At 44.7% G+C, this 19,037-nt stretch overlaps 1 protein-coding gene across 1 annotated transcript in view; it reads right to left on the reverse strand.

Moving 5' to 3' along the window:
• arhgap42a (Rho GTPase activating protein 42a) overlaps positions 1 to 19,037 on the reverse strand; it is a 604,917-nt gene that overhangs the window by 171,851 nt on the left and 414,029 nt on the right. Inside the window, exons 7-8 of the mRNA XM_085998730.1 lie at positions 8,565 to 8,669; positions 5,443 to 5,572 (exon numbers count right to left, since the gene is read on the reverse strand). Coding sequence (XP_085854856.1) covers positions 5,443 to 5,572; positions 8,565 to 8,669 — 235 coding nt within the window. The remainder of the gene's footprint in view (positions 1 to 5,442; positions 5,573 to 8,564; positions 8,670 to 19,037) is intronic.

A 19,037-nucleotide genomic window follows, 5' to 3' on the forward strand; every position in this document is an offset into this window, starting at 1 on the left:
TATCCTAGGTTGCTGAGGGAAGCAAGGGTGGAGATAACAGAAGCTCTGACCAAAATCTTTTATTCCTCCTTGGATATGGGAGTGGTCCCAGAGGACTAGAGGATTGCAAATGTTACAACACTATTTAAAAAAGGGCGAGGGATAAACCTGGTAACTACAAGCCAGTCAGTTTAACATCAGTGGTGGAAAAACTACTAGAGACCATTGTCAAGGACAAACTTAATTTTCACTTGGAGAAGCATGCATTAATAATGGACAGCTAGCACGGAGTTGTTAAAGGCAAATCGTGTCTAACCTGATTCAGTTCTTTGATGAAGTGACAGAGAGGGTTGATGAAGGTAGTGCAGTAGATGTATATATTTTTTTAATTATTCATTCATGGGATGTGGGCATCACTGACAATGCCAGCATTTATTGCCCATCCCTAGTTGCCCTTGCGAAGGTGGTGGTGAGCCGCCTTCTTCAACCGTTGCAGTCCCTGTGGTGAAGGTACCCCGCAGTGCTGTTAGGGAGGGAGTTCCAGGATTTTGACCCAGCGACGATGAAGGAATGGCGATATATTTCCAAGTCAGGATGGTGTGTGACTTGGGGGGAACTTGGAGGTGGTGCTGTTCCCATGCGCATGCTGTCCTTGTCCTTCTAGGTGGTAGAGGTTGCGGCTTTGGGAGGTGCTGCCGAAGAAGCCTTGGTGAGTTGCTGCAGTGCATCTTGTAGATGGTACATACTGCAGCCACGGTACGCCGGTGTTGGAGGGAGTGAATGTTTAAGGTGGTGGATGGGGTGTCAATCAAGCGGGCTGCTTTGTCTTGGATGATGTCGAGCTTCTTGAGTGTTGTTGAAGCTGTACTCATCCAGGCAAGTGGAGAGTATTCCATCACACTCCTGACTTGTGCCTTGTAGATGGTGGAAAGGCTTTGTGGAATCAGGTGGTGAGACACTTGCCGCAGAATACCCAGCCTCTGGCCTGCTCTTGTTGCCACATATATATATATATATATATATATATGGACTTTCAAAGGGCATTTTATAAAGTAACACATAACAGACTTATTTGGAAAATAAAAGCACATGGTATTAAAAGGACAGTGGTAACTTGAGTAAGTAATTGGCTCAGGGATAGGAGGGAGAGAGTAGTGGTGAATGGATGTTTTTCTAACTGGAGAAAAGTATGCAGTGGGGTCCTCCAGGGATCAGTATTAGGACCATTGCTTTTCTTGTTATATATAAATGACCTGGGCTTGGGTTTGCGGATGATACAAAACTTACCAATGTAGTAAATAGTGAGGAGGATAGTAGCACACTTCAAGAGGACATAGACTGGTGAAATCGGCAGACACATGGCAGATGGAATTTAATGAGGATAAGTGTAACATGGTGCACTTTGGGAGGAACAACACAGAGAGGCAGTATAATCTAAATGTTACTATTTTGAGGGGAGTACAAGAGTAGAGAGACCTGGGGGTGTACTACACAAGTCTTGAAGGTGGCAGGATAAGTTGAGAAGGTAGTTAACAAGGCAATGTGATCCATGGCTTTGTAAATAGGGGCATTGAGTACAAAAACAAGAAAGTCATGCTAAATCTAAACAAATCACTGGTTGGGCCTCAGCTGGAGTATTGTGCACAATTCTGGGCACCACACTTTAGGAAGGATGCCAAGGCCCTGGAGAGGGTACAGAGGAGGTTTACCAGGATGCTACCAGGGCTGAGGGACTTCAGTTATGTGGGGAGATTGGAGAAGCTGTAATTGTGCTCCTTAGAGCAGAGAAGGTTAAGAACATAAGAAATAGGAGCAGGAGTAGGCCATTTGGCCCTTCGAGCCTATGCCACCATTCAATAAGATCATGGCTGATCTTCTAACTCATCTCCACTTTCCTGCACTATCCCCATCTCTCTTGATTCCCTTAATATTCAAAAATCTATCGATCTCTGAGTATACTCAACGACTGAGCCTCCACAGCCCTCTGCGGTAGAGAATTCCAAAGATTCACCACTCTCTGAGTGAATAAATTTCTCCTCATCTCAGTCCTAAATGGTCGACCCCTTATTCTGAGACTGTGACCCCTGGTTCTAGACTCCCCAGCCAGGGGAAACTTCCTCCCTGCATCTACCCTCTCAAGCCCTGTAAGAATTTTGTATGTTTCAATGAGATCACCTCTTATTGTTCTAAATTCTAGAGAATATAGGCCTAGTCTACACAATCTCCCCTCATAGGACAATCCTCCCATCCCAGGAACCAGTACGGTGAACCTTTGTTGCACTCCCTCTATGGCAAGTATATCCTTCCTTAGGTAAGGAGACCAAAACTGTACACAATACTCCAGGTGTGGTCTCACCAGGGCCCTATATAATTGCAGTAAGACTTCTTTACTCTTATACTCAAATCCTCTTGCAATAAAGGCCAACATACCATTTGCTTTCCTAATTGCTTGCTGTACCTGCATGTTAACTTTCAGTGATTCGTGTACAAGGACACCCAGGTCCCTCTGAACATCAACATTTCCCAATCTCTCACCATTTAAAAATACTCTGCTTTTATATTTTTCCTACCAAAGTGGATAACTTCACCTTTCTCCATATTATATTCCATTTGCCATGTTCTTGCCCACTGACTTAGCCTGTCTATATCCCCTTACAGCCTCCTTGCATCCTCCTCACAACTTACATTCCCACCCACCTTTGCATCATCAGCAAACATGGATATATTACATTTGGTCCCCTCATCCAAATCGTTGATGTAGATTGTGAATAGCTGAGGCCCGAGCACTGATCCTTGCGGTAGCCCACTAGTTACAGCCTGCCAACCTGAAAATGACCTGTTTATTCCTACTCTCCATTTTCTGTCCGTTAACCAATCCTCAATCCATGCCATTATATTACCCCTAATCCCATGAGCCCTAATTTTGTTTAATAACCTTCTTGTGTGGCACCTTATCGAATGCCTTCTGAAAATCCAAATACACCACATCCACTGGTTCCCACTTATCTATTCTGCTAGTTACAACCTCAAAAAACTCCCTGATATGTCAAACACAATTTCCCTTTCATAAATCAATGTTGACTCTGCTCAATCCTATTATTATTTGCCTTGTTACCATGTCCTTAATAAGAGATTCTAGGGGAGAACTAATAGAAGTATTCAAATAATGAGGGATTTTGATAGATCAAATAGGAAGAAACTGTATCTTCTGGCAAGTGGGTTAGTAACTAGAGGTCATAGATTTAAAATAATTGGCAAAAGAACTAGAGTGGAAATGAGAATGTTTTCCACACAGAGGGTTGTTAAGATCTGGAACGCACTACCTGAAAGGGTGGTGGAAGCAGATTCCATAGGAATTTTCAAAAGGCAATTGGACATGTACTTGTAGAGTTATGGGGGAAAAGCTGAGTGTGGGACTAAATTGGACAGCTCTTTCAGAGAGCCAGTACAGGCACAATGGGCCGAATGGTCTCCTTTTGTGCTGTAAGATTCTATGGGGGAGCGCCCCGGAAAAATTAGCGCCCCCGCGCCGGAAATTGGTCGGTTGCGCCCCAAAGGGAAGCGGGGCGCTACTGGAGGCGCCCCGCCTCCCTCTTGGGGTGCTGCAAGTGAATATTGTGGTGCTACGTGCTGCAGCGCCACACGCTGTGGCATGTCGCGCTACGGTATTGCAGGCCTTCCTCCTCTTCTTAAAGGGGAGGGGCCTTGTGCAGTGTGATCTGTGGCCCAGCTGGGCCCCCGGGGATCGGGACTGCAGGCAAAAGAGCCCGGCACCCAAGAGAAGTGCCGGGCTCTTGGAGCGCAGCCGGCACTCCGCGGGGGGGGGGGGGGGTTCCGGAGGCCGGGGACGGGAGCGCAGGCAGGCGGCCAACAACAAAAATGACCGCCCTGCACCTCGCCTTTAATTTGCGCCTCCCCGGCCGCAGGTACGCCACCCTGATCCTGTCGGACATGGCGTCCAGCGGTAAATCAGGGGGCGCTCCCGAAGATCGCGGCTGGGGCGTGAGCGGGGCGCTGCGCACACCGATGATGTCATCGCCAGCGGTGCAGCGCTAACGGTTAGCGCCACCACTAACCTCCCGCTGAATTTGGCGGGAGGCGTGGGGAGTGCCGCGCCCGGGCGCTAGTTGGTTTGTGCCCCACTTAGCGCCCTCTTAAGGTGCTAACGGGTGGCGCAACCAACTGAATTTTTCCCCCTATGATTCTATGAATGTTGCTCATCTGTACATTTTAGTCTAACTGACCTAATTTAAACGGAAAGGTTTAACAAGAACCATTCTTATGTCAACCACTTCACTCACAAACTACAGCGTTACATTTACACATTTTTTATGTTTTTTTGCACGGACTGATTAAAGTAGAGTTAGGCAGACAGATGGGTGAGAAACATATTTTTGTGGCCACAACAGACTTTGCTGCTGCGAAAAGCAAAACTCACCATTTGCTTTGCAGTGCTTATATCGGCAGAGTGGAGTTAAGGTTATGAGTCTTACAAATTGACCATACTTGTAAAACACAATAATATAAAGGTACCCAATGCATTACTTGGGCAGGTTTTGATGGGGGGATGGGGGGAAATTTCCCAACCTGTCCTCAATATGGTGAGCAATGGCCTAGAAATTTGTCTCAGGCGGTGGTGCAAAACGGGCGGTATCGGATCGGCCACCCATTATATGCCCATTGACTGCAATGGAACTGTATATCAGGGGCTGCGTATAACTGGCGGCTGATCCGATACCGCCCAGCTTGTGCCACCACCCGAGACGAATTGTTAGGCCCACATATCTCACAGCAATCATAACATCTAAGGTATTAAATAACTCCAAAGCTCAAATAGCTTAATAGCAGTGTTAGAATCATGTTTGCACCTTAAATGTTAGATTCTCATTTTTATATTACACTTTTAATAAGTTTTGGAACTTACTACTGTGAGGAATTTCATTGCTGAGGGTTTTGAACAGTTTTTCTATCTTAGACACTCATGTGCCGCAGAAAGCATTTGTAGGTCAGGTATACAAGACACAGCATTAAAAAGATCTCTTTAATCTTCCGCAGCAACGTGCCTTAACTCCAACCACAGAAAATATGCATAATTCACCAGTGTGTCTTTTTTTCCCCTCATATACTAGTCAATTTTATAGCCTTTCTGAGTAAGATTGACAATTTGTGTTGAATTGTGAAAAATTCAGTGTTGTGCACATATGCCCCCACCACCCCCCACACCCCAGGTAGTACTGGGTTGAGACTGCCCAAATTTATTTAATTTATAATCCATTACTCAGAGGTGAACAGATAGTGTGCTACCAAAGCACCAATAGTGACAATATTTATAGATTATTTGAAAGCATAAAGAAATACAATTCAAAGAACTTTGATAGGCAGCAGAAAGCTTACATCTATATTTCAAAAAGGCAATCGGTTTGGTAAGAAAATGAGCAGCAAGAACAGTTTTTGCGCACTTACGTTTTTCCTGCACATAGAGATATCCCTCCATTGTCCATTGGCCAGGCGGTTTGTAATCCTGAGGGGCTGACTTCATTCTCTGCATCAGTCTTTCCACTTCCTGCCTGGTACTTTCAAAATTATTTCTGGTCTTGAGATGAAATTAAATCATAATAATAGATTTGATTGTTTGCAATATTTACTTATAAATAAAAAGCATGATGGAATTATTCAGTAACAGGCCGTATTCTGCTGTGAAAATAACGGTGAGGCTAACAGCGCTCATCATTATTTATGCATAAATCGGACAGCAACTTCCGGCAAGCACACATGCGCAGTTAAACGCGAAAATCCAGAAGTTTCTGTCCAAGATGTGTTGCTCCTCCGTAAGCTGTGCGAAAACGGCATCTTGCCATCTGGCTCCACATTCAAATGTATTAAACAGTGTGAAGTTCCTGTACTGACGTTGTAGACTAAGTATGGACTCGCCAGAGAAAGTTAAGTCAAGTCAAGTCATTCCAATCCAAGTACCCTTTTAACGGCTTGGTTAAGTCTTACTTACTGCCAAACAACCTCTGGCATTGAAAATTAACTTTTACAAGTGTGGAGTCTCATTCCTTCAGTGTTTAATTATTGTTTCAGATTTTTAAAAAGATAGAACTTTTTTTTACTTTTTCTTTCTGCCTCTTTTATCTCTCTATCCTAATCCAATCTTTTTTTCCCTCTCTTTATTTTGCTTCCTGTACCTGACTTGACATTGAAATCAATATTCCAACTTACACTCTGCGCTGATCATTAACGATTCTTTAATCTGATTAAGGAGATACACAGTTGCTTGCCCTGTTCACACAGGTCCCAGATGCCCTGTGGACGGCACTACACGGTTTAGATGTTTGGCTGACAGCAACTTGCCATGCAAAACTCCATAGGAAGTCTATGGGTAAGTACAAGTCTAACAAATGGCAAGTGCCATTCACAGCAAAATTCGGCCCAATATAACAAGTATCAGGAATTTTACCAACTTTTTTGCTCAGATGGTGAAGTAGAGAGCCAAAACCAGTCATTAACACAGTAAAGACCCTAATACACATATGACTTTGATTTCATTACTATTAGCTCCTGTACCCCATTTGCTGATCTGCAAGCGAAATTCAATTTACAATATATTAAAAAAACACAAGAACTGGATCAGTAATTAAGAATGAGACTGCAGGTTTTAAGGATAAGTACAGATCAAAACTGGGAGAAAAAATGGCCCTTGTGCTACTGAAACCACAAAAGCATCAGCTATGCAGTCCAGGAAGTCAGGGTTGAATAATGTAGGGCCTAGAAATTCAGTGGGCCTTGTGCCCACTTAGCGCCTAAAGAGGTCTTTTGCGCCAGCGGGGTGGTAGCGCTGAAATTGAGTGCAGCGGTATTGGCGGCGGTAGCCGTTAGCGCTGCGCCGGGACCGATGACGTCATCGGTGTGCGCGGTGGCCCGTAACGCCCCGAAACCGCGCCGATCCCCAGATTTATTTGCGCCCGCCTCCTCCGAAGCGGGCGCAAACAGCGAACAGAAAACGGGGCCGTCCTGCTGCCATAGTGGGGCGCTTTAAAGCTGAAGGTGCGGCCAGCCGCTTTTTCGGCGGCCGCCTGCCCGCACCTCCTTCCCCGGCCTCCCCCACCCCCCCCCCCCCCCGCGGCATTGCCGGCTTGTTTCCGTGGAGCCCGGCACTTCTCCGTTGTGCCGGGCTCTTTTGCCGGCACTCGCGATCGGGGCTCTGGCCGTTGCAGGCACCTCCCCCTTAAGAGAAGGGGGAGGCCTGCAGTACCGCAGCCTGCCGCACCGCATCGGGTGGCGCTGCGGCAACTAGCGCGCCGATATTCAGTTGCAGCGCCCCAAATGGAGGCGGGCACACCCTGGTATAGCGCCCGCTTCCGAATTGGGGCGCAGAAGACGAATATACGGCGTGCGCTAATGCCTCCCCGCCCAGCGCTAACTTTTGGGCGCGAGCGAGCTGCCCGCGCCCAAGTGAATTTCTTGGCCTAGGTTCCAATGTTAGGATAATCTATAATGTTGGTAGATGATCCTTGGATAGCAAGGAGAAAATACAGACAGCTTATTTCCCTTGGAAGTTTACCTGTGATTGCTCACCTTCCTTAGAAGGTTAACAAAGGCAAGTAGATTCTACAATTGAGCAGATTGTACATGGTCTGTGAGAGAAAAGGGCTCAACGGGCTTAACAATCTCATTCCATTCTATACTTTTTTTCTTATTTAAATGTTCAATTGCATAGCTAAATAATTCAGAATGAGGTCTAGAGATATAAAGAAGCAATTGAAATTGTTGAATAAATATTCTGAGTACACCATAGGATTTACAATACTAAGATAGTCAAAGAACCAATATTGATTCCAGAACTATTTGAAACAAGTACCCAGATGCTTCTTTCTTTGAAACAATAGTTTATTAAGCTCAATATATCATGCTTATATAAACCCGTTATGTGCAATGTAAAATTCAGAAAACCATACAACATTTTTTTTACATCTACTGTGAATTGCTCAATACCATGTTTATGTACCTAGTATCCATCTTATAAAATAAATGGTCCTCCAAAAAGCAACCTTTTTAAAATATAAATAGAGCCTTTCAATTATAAACTTTCTACTTTCTTTGGAACATTTATTTAGGTTAAGAATACAAGGCTAAAATTGTTCCTCAAACTAAGCATCTTATAATTTGTTAACTGAATGATTACATAGCAAATTGTAGCTATAGCCATAAACTTCTGTTTCTCCATTACAACCTTTCTTACCTTTTTTTATTTCATTGATAGTACCATGGTCAGTACCCCAGTGAATATTCCTCTCCAAATACACCACCTACACACTCTTCTTCCTCTCTACATCTTTACTGTGTGGAAATTGAGACAATGCACATTTCCTTAATCTTTTTCATTCTTTCCCAGGATCTCAAAAACTGTAAAACTTGCCTTCCAAGTTATTCCTTTCTGTTACAATCTTCAGGCTTTTAAAAAACCAAGCTTAGTGCCACAAATCACTATTTCGTGATTTGCCTCATTCCTTTTAAATCATTGTGGCGTCCTGCACTACTGACCTAAAACTTTCACCGTGGTTTCATGAAAGAAGAAATCTTACATTTTGCAGATTGTACTGCAGCTGCTGTTTGTATGGAGCAAATTCCTGCGCAAGCTCATAACCTTCATGGTAGAATGTGAATAACCCTTGAAGAAATGCCAACAGCTGTGGAAAGATAAGCAGATTTTCACAGTATAAACAATTAATAAAACATTGAATAATTTAATAGTGCAAAGCAATCTGTTAAGCAATTGTAAAACATAAGATCTGCCCCACCCTGAAATCGGTTAACAAAGCAAAGACCAGAGATCAAATATGGGCCATGCTGAATCTATATTATGCCATCAAGCAATTTCGTAATATCTGCAGGTAGAAAACTTTGGGGGGAATTTATATTTCAAATGGTGTTTACTGTGTGTTGGATTTACCCACTGGGTCAGACAGAAACATTGTCACCAATATAAGGCTTAATAGACAATTATTTTCACAGGAAATTAAGCAGAGTATCTAATTTGTCACTGTGAATCATTTTCTTCAAATGCTATCCGAACACTCTGTTTAAACACAAAATATTTTATGGTTAAGATCAAATTATAAATTTTTTTTAAATGTGAGCTATTCCACTTGGATCAAATACAATGAAGCTGATAAAAGTTTATGTTGCAATATTTTATGTAATTTATTCTATTCAAATCGAGTCAGCTCAGTAATGAACGTAAATATGAACTTAGAATGATTATGTGTCACTTGCAAAGTCCAACATCCAATAAGTTACTTTTGAAGTGCAGTCACAACAAGCTCCCACAAACAGTAAATGAGATGAATCATCATTTAATCTCAGTAATTGATTCTTGATGATGTTCATTGAGGGAGGAATGCTGTCCTGCTTTTCTTTTATTCTGCAATTAGTTCTTTTACGTCCACATGAATAGGCAAATGCAGCACTCCCTCAGTACTGCCTAAAGTAGCTGCCGAAATTATGTACTCAAGTCCTGAAATGGGGCTTGAATCTACAATCTTTTGAGTCAGAAGTGAGAGTGCTGCCAACTAAGCCAAATTGAATACAACTGCAGATGTAACAGAAATGTTGGTTATAAGTTTAATCATTGATTAACTGTAAGAATTCAGTTTGAGAATCTATTGAGATGGTCACATATCAACTGTGGAGATCTGTCTAAGTTCCACATTAAATTATAAAAGGTGCTACTAAACGAAATGACAAATAAACTGTAATTATAAACAATTTACATGAAATCATTTCAGTTATCGTCCTTTGGATGAGACGTTAAACCAAGGCCCCCGTCTGCTCTCTCAGGTGGACGTAAAAGATTCCATGGCACAATTTCGAAGAGCAGGGGAGTTATTCACGATGTACTGGCCAATATCTATCCCTCAATCAACATCACTAAAAACAGATTATCTGGTCATTATCACATTGCTATTTGTGGGAGCTTGCTGTGAGCAGATTGGCTGCCGCATTTCCTACATTACAACAGTGACTTCACTACACTTCAAAAGTACTTCATTAGCTGTAAAGTGCTTTGTGACGTCCTGGGGTCATGAAAGGCGCTATATAAATGCAAGTCTTCCTTTATCATTCATAAACATAACACCAGTGGTTCTTAAGTGCTACTAATGAGAACAAATAAATGTCAAATCAAGGTACTGCCAAGCCATTAAAGGACAGTAAAGACAACCCTGCTCCAACTAAGATTTTTTCTATACATTCCTGTATTCAAATAAAATTAACTGTTTTGTACTTTAGATGTTTAGTGCAAGCATTTAGTAAGAAAATTCAGTATAATTATTTATATCTAGTTTACAAAAATAAAAATGTGCACATAGCACAAACTCATTTAAACAATATCTGTGATTCAAAATAATCTGTGATACACAAGAACATAAGAAATAGGAGCAGGAGTAGGCCATTCGGCCCTTCGAGCCTGCTCCGCCATTCAATAAGATCATCTCCACCCTCCTATACTATCCCCATATCCCTTGATTCCCTTAATATCCAAAAATCTATCGATCTCTGTCTTGAATATACTCAACGACTTGAGCATCCACAGCCCTCTGGGGTAGAGAATTCCAAAGATTCACAACCCTTTGAAATTCTCTACCCCAGAGGGCTGCGGATGCTCAGTCGTTGAGTGAGCTACTAGAAACAGAAAATCTTTTGGCAACATTTCGAAGTCTCAGAGACTTACGAACAACCTGCTAAACCTTTAGTGAATTATCAGCTTCTTCACTGAATTTCATATATGTAGCAGTGCTTGGAATTTGTTTTCACACACACTGCACAACACATTCAATAACTATGAAAACAAAATATGCTGAATTACCTTTTCTTAATATGTAAATAGGGGATTAAAAGTTTATGCTAAATACAGTTCATTTCTACAAAAAAAAATCTTACATTGGAATATCAATTAACTAACACAGTAAAGCATAATATGTAATCAACTGCACACACAACATTAAAGTATAGGGAATTCACTGTAATTTGCCACTAAGCTTAACCAGGCACTGAACTGACTTGTTACCACTGAATTGAAAAATCCTTCATTCATAAATGCTCAAGGGTTGAAAGGATAAAACAAGAGCAGATAATTAAATTGGTGTGATGCACTGGGCTAAGAGCCTCATTCTTCATTGTACCACCAGCTCATTAAACATAATGCAATCCTCAATCCAGCAATGCATACAGAATTTTGTAAACAACTGACGATGGAGTATATGTTCCTCTAGTTGCTAATATGTGTGCAAGGCAGCGCTAGTGAAAGTTGGGGAGTGCCATTTTATACTTGCAGCGAATTATTTGTTCACATTAGCAATCAGAAGAAAATATATCCTAATATTTCCAACTACTTCAGGTTGTGTAAAGATAGAAAAGGTGTCAGTAAATGAAGAGTGTATTTTCAAACCTTTGCAAGGTTTGTTTGTGTCACAGCCATGTGATTCTTTAAGACTTTAGAGAGGACTGGCAATCCAAGTTTGGACACTGCTCTCTACCATTTGCTTGTTGTCCAGATTGCTTTTTTTTCAAATTGAAGAAATTTAGTGGAGATTGCTTATATGCATATAAAGAGAAGGGATGTCAGTGCTGGGAACTGGAACACCTTTCCGTGTTAAATTCCATTTTTATATTTAAAACTCTATTCATCACTCTGGCTAGATATGACATTGCCATTTTGAGTCTTGTGACATCTATGTTAATTTTAGATCAGATGCACAAAATGAGCAGTGAATGGGAAAAACTTTTGTGTGAACCATCCTGACATGTCTTATGTAATTTACAAACAGGTAAGTGCTGTATGGGCACTGAGTATATGGGTGAAATGGAAACTGGCTCAGGATTCTAGATTCAAGTTGAATCAGTGTTGGAGTGAGATGGTTGTCCAGTACCTGACAACTGAAAACAACCCAGCCCAGGCCCTGGGGCAGGTGAGGGAGTTAGGCGGTTAGGAGTGGAGTCTTGTGGTTGAGACTTGTATTTGGGGCTAGTAAGAGCAGCCAGGCTAGTTCTGTGTTATACATAGCATGTTAGCACTATTATTATACTATGGGGGAAAAATTCAGTTGTTTGCGCCTCCTGTTAGCGCCTTAAGAGGGCGCTAATGGGGCACAAAGTAACTAGCACCCGGGCGCTGCAATGTTTGCGCCGCTCGCAAAATTAACTAGACATTTTGCGGCGGCGCTAAACATTACCGCCACGATCTCCTGCGCTGGCAGATCGTGATGTCAGTCGAGTGCGCAACGCCCCGGACCGGATATTGAGTGGCGCCCCCTGCCTTACCGCCTGCCGCTAGCAACAACAGGTTGAGGGGAGCGTTTTATAGTCAGAAAGGGACTGGGGGAGCGCTATTTAAAGGCGACCACTTCCTGCCTTTTTTTGTTGGTGACATTTTTGCACCACGCATTCTGAGAGAGAGAGAGAAAGGGACTTCTGGGGAGATTCAACGCTGTGTGAAGGAGTTTTGGGTACTGAGCAGCACTTTGCAGGTTCATTTTGATTTGCCCTTCCTTGCTTCGCCAGCGCTCCGAGGTAGCGCCTCGCTCCTCGGCCTTTGCGCCTTAAGACAGGTGTGAAGCGCCTGATTTAGTGCTCCAATCACATCCAGGGGCGATAAAAGCCAAGTTTGCCATCGGAGGCGATAATTAGCGCCAGGCGCTAAACTTTGCGCACGGCCGATAATGGCGCCCCAAAAGGGGCGATATTGAATTTTTCCCCCTATATATCATAGAATAGTACATTTGGCCCATCAAGTCTGTGCCAGCACTTTCGAAGAACAGTCCAGTTAGTCCCACTCCTTTGCTGTTTCTCCATATCCCTGCAATTTTTTCTCCTTATAATCCCTTGTATACAAGATGACTGGGAGAGATATATAGGGGGGAATTTCACTAGCCTTGGGGAGGCAGGTATGGAGGCGGGACTGCTGGGAAAATGGTAGAAACTTGGAGCGGGTACCAAACCCACTCCCAGCCTGCCTCCGTGCCATCTTCCTGGGAGGCGGGTCCCCGAATCGCGCAGGGACCCGTCTCCTCAAGGCAGGAAGGGGATTACAGCCAATTAACTGCTTGTTAACAGGTAGTTAACAGGCAGTTAAGAGGCTTATCCCCATTTTACCCCTGCAAGTGCGGGTTTCCCGATGGCTGCGAACCTCGCCAGGGTTAGCGAGGCGAGCAGTGGGTCTGTGGGGGTGAAATGGATTGAAAAGTCTGCTGTGGAGGTGACTGATGGGTGCAAGTGTGGAGGGGGAGGTGTGAGTGTAAAGTGTTAGAAAAAGTTTACTTACCTTTGCTTCTTCCTGCAGGCTTCAACCCTTGGGAATCCGGAGATGCCTTATCTCAACAGCAGAGATGACAGAATGGCTGTTGTATTCTCAGATGCAGCAGCCATCTGATTTCTGCTAAGGAAAGAGGTTTGGTGAGTCTTCAGTACAAGGGCTCACCTTAGAACAGAGATTGTCAGTGTTTGACAGCTTTTCAAAGCTGTCAAACGTTGACAATTCATCTTAGACAGATGAAACATCATATGCTGAAGTCCTCTGTTACTGGCTTTCCCTTAATTGGCGGGTTTAACAAGGTCAATCAAGGGAAAATAGCGTGGGTTGTCTGGACGTCATTGGGGGCGGGACTGAAACCCGACAACCAGCAGTCCCACCCCCAAAGCGTCCCCATTGACAAAATCCAGCCCATAAATCTTTGTTCTCTGTATCTGCGGCTGGGAGTTCCGAAGGCTGTGTTCGGTGCCAGAGTTAAGGATATCTCCTTGCGGCGGGAGAAGAATTTGGAGTGGGAAGGTAGAATCCAGTTGTCATGGTCCATGTTGGAACCAATGACATAGGTAGAACAAGGAGTGAGGTTCTGCTGAGAGAGTTTGAGGAGCTAGTGTCCAAATTAAAAAGCAGAACCTCAAAGGTAATAAGCTCTGGATTGTTACCTGAGCCACGCAAAAATTGGCATTGGGACAAGCAGATCAGAGAGTTCAATGCGTGGCTCAAAGAGTGGTGTGGGAGGAAGGGGTTTCGATTCATGGGGCACTGGCACCAGTACTGGGGAAAGAGGGAGCTGTTCCGTTGGGATGGTCTCCATTTAAACCGGGCTAGGACTAGTGTCCTGGCGAATCAAATAACTAGGGCTGTAGATAGGGCTTTAAACTTAAAAGGAGTGGGGGAGGGGTCAGGTGAGGGGAAATTTAGAAATCTAAAGAGAAAAGTCAAGGCAATGGAGCAGTGTAGATTTGGGTTATGATAAGCAGAGTATGACAGGAAGGACAGTGAGTTTAACGGTAAAAGTGCATCAGCGAATAAGGTGAAAGCAGGGAATAATGGTAAAAAGTTAAAATTACAGGCTCTTAATCTGAATGCACGAAGCATTCATAACAAGATGGATGAATTAGTGGCACAAATAAAGATAAATGGCTTTGATCTAATAGCCATTACAGAGAGGTGGTTGCAAGGTGACCAAGGTTGGGAACTAAATGTTCCAGGGCACTTGACATTTAAAAAAGACAGGCAGAGTGGAAAAGGAGGGGGTGGTAGCCCTGATAATAAAGGGTGACATAAGGATAGTAGTGAGAGAGGACCTCGGCTCAGAAGATCAGGAAGTAGAATCAGTACGGTGGTGATAAGAAATAAAAGGGCAGAAAACACTGGTAGGAGTAGTTTATAGGCCCCCAAACAGTAGCTATACCATTGGGCAGAGTATTAGATCAACAAATAACAGGAGCTTGCAACAAAGGTAATACTGTAGCGATTCGTGTGCATCGCCACTAAATAATCGAGTTTGACTTCAACGAACTATAAATAAGTTGTTTATTTACAGGAACAGGTTAAATACAACAGGTAAGGTAGCAGGTAAGATGGCTGACTGTAGGAGCACCGTGGTGTAGGTCTTTCCCCAGCGGGGACGCCACGAGGACTGAGTTCGCAGTCCTGTGGAGAGCGTGATGACGTCATCGCGTCTGTGTTGTGACGTCATCACGTTGTTCGCGTTTCCCACGCTTAGGGCGTCACGTGATGCGCGTCGTTGCGTCGCGGGCCATTGAGGCTGAAGTCGCGAGCGCGGGAGCGGGAGGCCAGGCTGAGCCAGTGCTTGCCGCGGGAGCGGAAGATTGCGTCGCTCCCGTCGGCTGGCCGATGCGGCCGAAGTCACGAGGCAGGGCTGTGCCGGCGGCCGTCCTGGAAGGCCGAGTCGGGCCGGCGGCCGCCGCACGTACGTCACGTGGTACGTGACGTCAGCAGGCTAGGGTGCGTCTTAAAGGGGCAACGGCCCAAACAGGTAGGTTAAAGGGGCAATGGCCCAAACAGGTAAGTTATACATACAGTAAGGTAAGTTAAAGGGAATTATGTATCTCAATGTAAGGGACAACCGGTGGTACCGCCACATAGGCCCATCAGAATTCGCTTTAACGAAAGTCCAAGGATGAGATGGTCTGACGAGCTGGTGGTCACGGCGGTCGTGCTGTCTCGACTTGGTAGGCGAGGTCTGAAGATGTTGCTCGTGAGCGGATCCTATGCGCGTCGTGGCGAATAATCTGTATCCGTCAGGCGAAGGACCGTGGAGACGTGCGAAACAGCAGGCCTTGTCAGAGTGACGGGCAAGTCGGGCGGACGCGGGCGATGACTCTGTTGATGTTGGAACAAGTCCTTGTTCTGACGAAATCTGCAGGAACGCGGACGGGCGATCCAGAAGGACTTGACTGGCGAGGTCGGTGAACTCGCCGACAGGTGAGCGAAACCTTCAGGAGGCTGGAACACGTGGAACGGTGCGTGCCATAGTGCTACGATGTTAACATAACAGAGGGTGAAGAGTTGCTGCGTTGATCAGTGATCGGTGAGGCCAGCAACTTTCACGTGGCTGATCGCGGCCACAGGATGCCCGTTGGACCCGTCCTCGATGTGTGCAGCGTCAGTAGAGGTTTGCATTTGTTAAAGGGAAAACTGGAGAAAGGGCGGCAACGGTCCGGGTTGTTGTTGCTTTCAGGAGGGGTCAACTCTGCCTGGAGGGCGGCAACACTTGTAACTGTTGTAGATTTAGGAGAACACAGCTGGGAGGGCGGCACGCTTTTTGTTCACGCTGAATCGTGTAGTAGGTAACACAACCAGCAGGCTGAAGGGCTGGTGCGTCGGCGGCGGAGAAGGAGTCGTCGTTTTTCCATGAGGGATAGGTCCTCGTGGTTCGCGAGGGATGGGTCCTCGTGCGCGAGGAGAGCGTCCTCGTGTTTCGTGGAGGTGAGTCCTCGTGGTATCCCCGAAGGGCACGCTCCGATTTTGTGGGCCTGAACATGCTGTACCCCGCGCTTGGAGAGATGTATACTTGCTGTTGCTTTGGACGTAGAGGCGGACGATCCGTGCGGCGGTAGGAAAGACGAGTACGGGGACCGTAAGCAAGTGCGTGGTCGGCGCCGCATCGATGTTCTCGTCGAACGGGGCTTCTACCTTTATAAAGCATGAGGGAGACTGTGGCTCCCTGGATTGCGGCAGCGACAGCAAAATGGCTGGTGCTTCCATGGCGTGCTTCTTTTGTGAAAGTTGCTCACAAAAAAACGGGGTCCGGTTGAGTTTTGTCCGTGTCAAACGGGATCTGCTCCAGACTGCGCTTACCTTGTGAATACGTTCGCAAAGACAGGGTCGCCTTTGGAAGAATCGGTGTTAGGCGGTTGCTGTTCCGTGGTTGTTCGTCGGTTGTGCGTTGGTCGTCTTGTGGGAAGACGAGGTTCAGGCGCGCGTTGCTACTGTGAAAATCGTTCACAGATACGGGTTCACCAATTGTAGTGTTGGAATTGATGAGCTCCCGTACTCACGTCGTTGGGTCACCAATGTAGCGATTCGTGTGCATCACCACTAAATAATCGAGTTCGACTTCGACAAACTATAAATAAGTTGTTTATTTACGGGAACAGGTTAAATACAACAGGTAAGGTAGCAGGTAAGATGGCTGACTGTAGGAGCACCGTAGTGTAGGTCTTTCCCCAGCGGGGACGCCACGAGGACTGAGTTCGCAATCCTGTGGAGAGCGTGATGATGTCATCGCGTTTGTGTTCTGACGTCATCACGTTGTTCGCGTTTCCCGCGCTTAGGGCGTCACGTGATGCGCGTCGTTGCGTCGCTGGCCGTTGAGGCCGAAGTCGCGAGAGCGGGAGCGGGAGCTGGAGGCCAGGCTGAGCCGGTGCTTGCCGCGGGAGCAGAAGATCGCGTCGCTCCCGTCGGCTGGCCGATGCGGCCGAAGTCGTGAGGCCGGGCTGTGCCGGCGGCCATCCTGGAAGGCCGAGTCGGGCCGGCTGCCGCCACATGTACGTCACGTGGTACGTGACGTGACGTTAGGGCGCGTCTTAAAGGGGCAACGGCCCAAACAGGTAGGTTAAAGGGGCAACGGCCCAAACAGGTAAGTTATACATACAGTAAGGTAAGTTAAAGGGAATTATGTATCTCAATGTAAGGGACAACTGGTGGTACCGCCACAATACAATAATAATGGGGGACATTAATCTTTATATAGACTGGGCAAGTCAAATTGGCATGGGCAGTCTGGAGGACGAGTTCATGGAATGCATTCGAGACAATTTCCCAGAACAATACATCATGGAACCAAACAGGGAACAGGCTATTTCAGATCTTGTTTTGTGTAATGAGACAGGGTTAATTAGTAATCTCATAGTAAAGGATCCTCTGGGAAAGAGTGATCATAATATGATAACATTTCACATTGAGTTTGAGAGTGAAATACTTCAGTCGGAAACAAGAGTCTTAAACTTAAATAAAGCCAATTACATAGGTATGAGGGCCGAGTTAGCAAAGGTAGATTGGGAAATTAGATTAAAAGGTGTGACAGTAGATAAGCAGTGGCAAACATTTAAAGAAATATTCCAAAATTCTCACTGAATATACATTCCGTGGAGAAATAAAAACTCCATGGGAAAAGTGATCCATCGGTGGCTAACTAAAGAAGGTAATGATAGTATTAATATTAAAAGAAGAGGCTTATAATGTTGCGAAGAATAACAATAAGCCTGAGGATTGGGAGAGCTTTAGAAACCAGCAAAGGATGACCATAAAATTGATAAAAAGGGAGAAAATAGAATAGGAGAGTAAACTAGCAAGAAATATAAAAACAGATTGTAAGAGTTTCTATATGTATGTAAAAAGGAAGAGAATACCAAAAGTAAGCACTGGTCCTTTAAAGGCTAAGACAGGTGAAATTATAATGGCGAATAAGAAAATGGCTGAGACTTTCAACAATTATTTTGTATCTCTCTTCACAGTAGAAAACACAAAAAGCATACCAAAAATAGTGGGGAGCCAAGGGGCTAATAAGAGTAGAAGAACTTAAAGTAAATAATTTCAGTAGAGAAAAAGTACTTGAGAAACTATTTGGACTAAAAGCTGACAAATCCCCTGGACCTGATGGCCTACATCCTGGGGCTCTAAAAGAAGTGGTTGCATTGATTGTGATTTTCCAAATTTCCCTAGATTCTAGAATGGTCCCAAAAGATTGGAAGGTAGCAAATGTAAGCCCGCTATTCAAGAAAGGAGGGAGAGAGAAAACAGGGAATTACAGGCCAGTTAGCCTGACATCAGTTGTCAGGAAAATGCAGGAATCCATTATTAAGGAAGTGGTAACGGGGCACTTAGAAAATCATAATATGATTAGGCAGAGTCAACACGGTTTTATGAAAGGGAAATTGAGTTTTTTGAGGATATAACTGGCAGGGTAGATAAAGGGGAACCAGTGGATGTAGTATATTTGGATTTCCAAAAGGCATTCAATAAGGTGCCACATAAAAGGTTGCTAGGCAAGATGAGGGCTCATGGGGTTTAGGGTAATATATTAGCATGTCAGAGGATTGGTTAATGGACAGAAAACAGAGAGTAGGGATAATCAGGTCATTTTCTGGTTGGCAGGCTGTAACTTTTGGGGTGTCGCAAGGATCAGTGCTTGGGCCTCAGCTATTTACAATCTATATTAATGACTTCGATGAAGGGAACGAGTGCAACGATACAAAGCTAGGTGGGAAAGTAAGCTGTGAGG

Source organism: Somniosus microcephalus, chromosome 10, assembly GCF_052327205.1.
Source record: "Somniosus microcephalus isolate GS21.2 chromosome 10, FLI_Smic_1.0, whole genome shotgun sequence".
Lineage (NCBI taxonomy): Eukaryota > Metazoa > Chordata > Chondrichthyes > Squaliformes > Somniosidae > Somniosus > Somniosus microcephalus.